Source organism: Palaemon carinicauda, chromosome 4 (genome assembly GCF_036898095.1).
Source record: "Palaemon carinicauda isolate YSFRI2023 chromosome 4, ASM3689809v2, whole genome shotgun sequence".
Classification (NCBI taxonomy): domain Eukaryota; kingdom Metazoa; phylum Arthropoda; class Malacostraca; order Decapoda; family Palaemonidae; genus Palaemon; species Palaemon carinicauda.
Genome location: NC_090728.1, coordinates 28,817,693 through 28,822,692, shown reverse-complemented (window position 1 = coordinate 28,822,692; position 5,000 = coordinate 28,817,693). Strand labels below are relative to the sequence as shown.

Here is a 5,000-nt window from a genome sequence, read left to right as displayed (position 1 = left end):
AATAATAATAATAATAATAATAATAATAATAATAATAGAAAATTCCAATGACCAATGCACACTTCACACACTTTACTATACTACTACTACTACTACTAGGGTTGTAGTTTGGCTGGTAATATTAATAATAATAACAATATTAATAAAAACATTCCAATGACCAATGCACACTTTACACACTTTACTATACTATTACTACTACTGAGTACTCACCCCTTTAGCCGTGACGACGGCCGTTTGGGGGATGGTGACGAAAACGGTGGACACAGCCGGCAATGAGGCCCCTCCGCCGCCACTGCTGCCTCCCCCGCCACCTTCGTTCACGGTGGCCAAGGGGTCCCCGTTGGAACCATTGCCCCCACCAGCCCCCGCCATCCACACCATCCATTCTGAAATAAAAACATAAGGAAACGTCATTGGTTAGTATTTCTCAGGGTGCTGTCATTCGCTGAATTCGATTAATAACTCGTATTTTACTTAAAACATCTATGGGCCAATAAACCCAATTCCGTGTGCAGTCTAATAAAATTGAACTTGCTTGAGAGAGAGAGAGAGAGAGAGAGAGAGAGAGAGAGAGAGAGAGAGAGAGAGAGAGAGAGAGAGAGAGAGAGAGAGAATATCTAACTCAATCTGGTTTTTCAACGTCTGGTGTGCTTCGGTAAACTGATCAGCGACCCCAAATAAAATCTTTAAAAAAAAGTTTCTCAAAGTTCCTTTAAAATTGGAAAAAACAATTTATAATGTGATTCATATAATTTGTCATCTCGGTTAACAATCATAAGAAGTCGAAATGTTCCCCAAAAGAGTATACGGGGGGGGGGATTTAATTTTCTTTCTTATGGCTACCATATAAGGTCCAATGGTTGATTCTACTGGGTAACAATGCATCACCAACAGAACACTTAAGACTATTTGAAGCACTGTGCAGAGAAGTCAGTTACAAGAGCAAAATCGGTATACAAATCAGGGCTGTTTTGGAGAGCAGATTCAACGAGTTGCAAAGAAAAAAAATATTGATAATCGATGAATCAAAATAATGTATCTTCAATAAATCAATCGTCCAAAGCAACACCCAATCCACCAGAATCTGCCTCCTCCTCCTCCTCCTCCTCCACACATTTCGAAGGGTCGTCTTCTTCCCTCAGTCAGCCCACCTTGGTAACATCATCCCCCTGTGAGAGTAGTCGACGTCATCATTGCCACCCACTGAAATCCTTTATCGATTGCATTTACTAAAAGCCAAAGCTGGAATCTTGATGTTAGCCCCTCGCATCGCTGGTGACCTTTCCTTCTTAATACACTTGTGATACAAATACAGAATACGCTTCGGACACAGTGAGGAATGCGCGCATTGCACAGTGCTAGGAGACTTTAAAGTTTATCCTACGGAGGAGCATTCGGTTTGGAATAAAAATTACTGGTGGAAGTAACAGATTTGCATTGAAAAACTACTTGATTTATGCACTGCAACAGGACACATTTTCAAATCTCTTTCCGCATCATGATTACAATGCAAAAGGTATCATGTTTCATTAAAAAAAAAAAAGTTAGTCGTCATACATAACTCGACATATACAGTATCAATAATGATAAGATAATATTAATGGTGCTAACACCAAGAGGCTTAAATTAGTTAAATTCAAAGAAAATAACTCCTGGAACTAATTCAAAACCAAAAATCGATGGTAAAGTTTGAAAAAAAAAATACACCATAAAATGACAGCCTGTTCTTATACATCGAAAAATAGTAGCTATTTTGTAAAATAAGGTAGCAGCTACACCATTAAATTACTAAGAGACATCTCTGCCAAATCAACACACAATAGCCGACAGTGAACCATTGGCTAAATCCACTCATCGTATGCATAAAAACAACACACTCCTTCAGTCACAAAAAGAGTAGAGATGTTCTTGATCAATTCTGCCCAAAGTGGTATTTTTTTTTTTTTTTTTTTTTTTAGAATTCATCAACCTGTACATTCCCTCATTTTTCAATTACCTATTTTACTCAAAGCAACGGTTACGTAAGTGAACAGAACGGAAATAGTAACGCTGACAAGTATAGCATCATGAGTACACCGGAAGTGGTGGTACAGCAGTATACACACAGTTATATATAAAATGTATCACACGTTAATATCATATACTTTTTTCTTAAACTTATGTGAACTATCACTATGACAACATAAAATTTGATGTCTCGAGTACTGATCTATATACAGTAAATATAGAACAGTAGTTTCCAGCAGTTTTCCGGCAAGTGATACTTAGAAAATCATTCCAAACCGGAAGATGTTCTGATTCCTGGGTAAAGCTCTGTATATTTATGTAACAGATTACTTTACAACCATTAAATACTATTTTACTTTAATTCAGTCAGCACTAGGGGCTTATTGCACAAGTGTAAACGTTCCCACACATGAAAATTAAAATGACTGAAAACATTTTAAGATATTTGCAATGGAAGTTTAAGGCCAAAATCTTCTAAGAAACAGCTCTTATGATTGTAAGTTACCTGGCGTTAAACTAAGCCGACAGCAAAAAAGAAATGTTCTCACGTATTCCTTCAATACGAACAAGGTTATTCATGATTTCAAGAACACGCCTACAAATGATTCACAATCAAGGGCATTAAATTTCTAACTGGACTCTTTCAGAAATTTCGTAATACTGTGCAGTACATGAGCAAAATGTTGGAAAAGAAATGTCATGACGTAGAGCCGACCCTAATCTTAGAGTACTCTCTCATTCATTACTATTCTCTAATGGCGAACTCTTTCTCTCTTAGACGAAACCATATGACATTCAAGATGCATTACAATAACAAAATCCAAGAGGTAACAATAATAACCAAATGACGCAGATTCACTCATGATCAAATCAACAACAGAACATTTAGAGAAAAATATGTTCTGCGTCTTAAAATAATAACAGAGAGAGAGAGAGAGAGAGAGAGAGAGAGAGAGAGAGAGAGAGAGAGAGAGAGAGAGAGAGACGGGGGCAGAAGAAAAGGGGGGTATAAATTCTACAGCTGACGTCACCGGGACGGCACACTGACGTCAGCTCCACTTGTTGCTTCCACGGGTGACGTCAGCAACATTTGAAGGAAGCGAGGGGAGCTCTCTATGCGGATTCAGGAGAATGTGGAGAAGGGGGGAAGTTAAGGGAGAGGGGGTTGACAGAGGAGGAAATGGTAGGATCACGAGATATCAACAACAGCCATAATGTGGAAGTGCTAGAGAGTTCCAAGGTAAATTATACTACCAGTACAAAGTATGTTATCTAATGCAATAAACTATCCTCCCTCTCTCTCTCTCTCTCTCTCTCTCTCTCTCTCTCTCTCTCTCTCTCTCTCTACGTTCGTCATATCTTCAGTTTATCAACATGCAACGGATCACAGCGTTTGAGACGGATTCGCGCAAACTCGTGAAAACAAATCCAACTTTTGAAATCTAAATACACACGACTCCGTCACAGGAGAGTAGACGTTGCTGCGAGGGGGCGTGTGCGTTCCCCTTTAACCAGAAACATTTGCTTTCAAGGTCATACACCAGATGGGGAAGCCACCAGGGGACGTTATACTAGCGTCATGAGACCTAAACAATCGCAGGTTAATCAGTCCGAGTACCTGGTTGGGGATTCTCGCGTGTCATTATATTTTTTTTTTCGCGACGGGAGAAAGTTACTTTTTTATACAAATATCAAATGTATTCAATGTACGTCACTGGCTTATGTTTGGTATATATAAGAAACTATTGCTTTTTTACATTAAAAATTCTACTTATATATTATCAGACATCAAGCTCCAGCCTTAGATTGAGAGCAGAATGCTACGACCAAATTCTAACGAGAAAGCCTTAAGACTCCAATAGAGAAAACAGTCTTGATCGGGAAAATAAACAAATAGGTAAAGAATGAACTATATAAGAGAAATAATGAGGATAAAAATAATATGAATACGTCAATACAAAGATAAGGAGAACACTGGTGATTTTGAGGAACAATAACAGCTGAAAAAAAAGGAAAAATATTAGGGAGGCAACGTCTCGATGAACCACCCGACATCCTTGGCCCTTCTATCAGTCCCCACCCACCTACCCTTTAAATAAAACAAGATGAACAGCAAATTTTCAGAAAACTGGGCTTCAGTCTACTCTCCAGTAAGAGAACTCCAACCAAAGACAGAGGAAGGCCGTGGTACAAAAGCTAGAGAATATTGGTTTGAGTTCCGTTTCTTTGACCTAGGTCAGTGGCTTACACAGCTAAAGTGGGCATGCCATGTGGGCATACAGCCACTGGACAGTTACAGTAGCTACCTATCAAGGTAGAGTGCTAGGTGTATTATATACTTAGTGTTGTCCGATATGCGCGGAAAGAGCAGAAAGGGTAAGAAATAAGCCCCACCATTTGGCCTACCTTTAGGCAAAGAAAATAGCCGTACCCAATGAAGGATCTAGCTACACATACACATATTATAAATATATATTTACACTTCAAAAGTGCATGTAAATTATTTCAAAATAATCCTATTAACAAAGAACAGATTCTTCGACAAAAAGTTCCTAAATATCTCATAACGCAGCTTTGCAAAACTTGAAAACAAATCAAGATATATAATTGTGAATCAAAACAATCCAATAGATACTTCAAAATTGATATCAATAATGCCGTGACGCAATTATCTTCAAGAGAGTGACACTTGTAAAAAGCCTTTCTTACTATAAAGAACGCCTCATAGCAAATATGATCGTGCAAATATTAAAAAAATCTCCCCACACGGTATTAGAATAAATTTTTCAGATTGATATACAAGCCAATAATCTTTCATCAAAATTTGTACGTCTTCAAGACTTTTCTGCTCCAGTTCGATATTCTTTGATTTTAATCATAAAAAAATAGGCCGGTTATATCTTGAATATCGAGCAATCTTATCTGAAGCGAGGTGAAAGGGACAGAGGAAAAACACGAAGGTCAATGACACAACTGAAAACTGCTACATC

The 5,000-nt window shown here is 38.1% G+C and overlaps 1 protein-coding gene across 1 annotated transcript in view; it reads right to left on the bottom strand.

Moving 5' to 3' along the window:
* The window catches only part of CrebB (Cyclic-AMP response element binding protein B), a 130,892-nt gene that overhangs the window by 46,258 nt on the left and 79,634 nt on the right, over positions 1-5,000 (bottom strand). Inside the window, 2 exon segments of the mRNA XM_068372105.1 lie at positions 214-363; positions 365-389. Coding sequence (XP_068228206.1) covers positions 214-363; positions 365-389 — 175 coding nt within the window.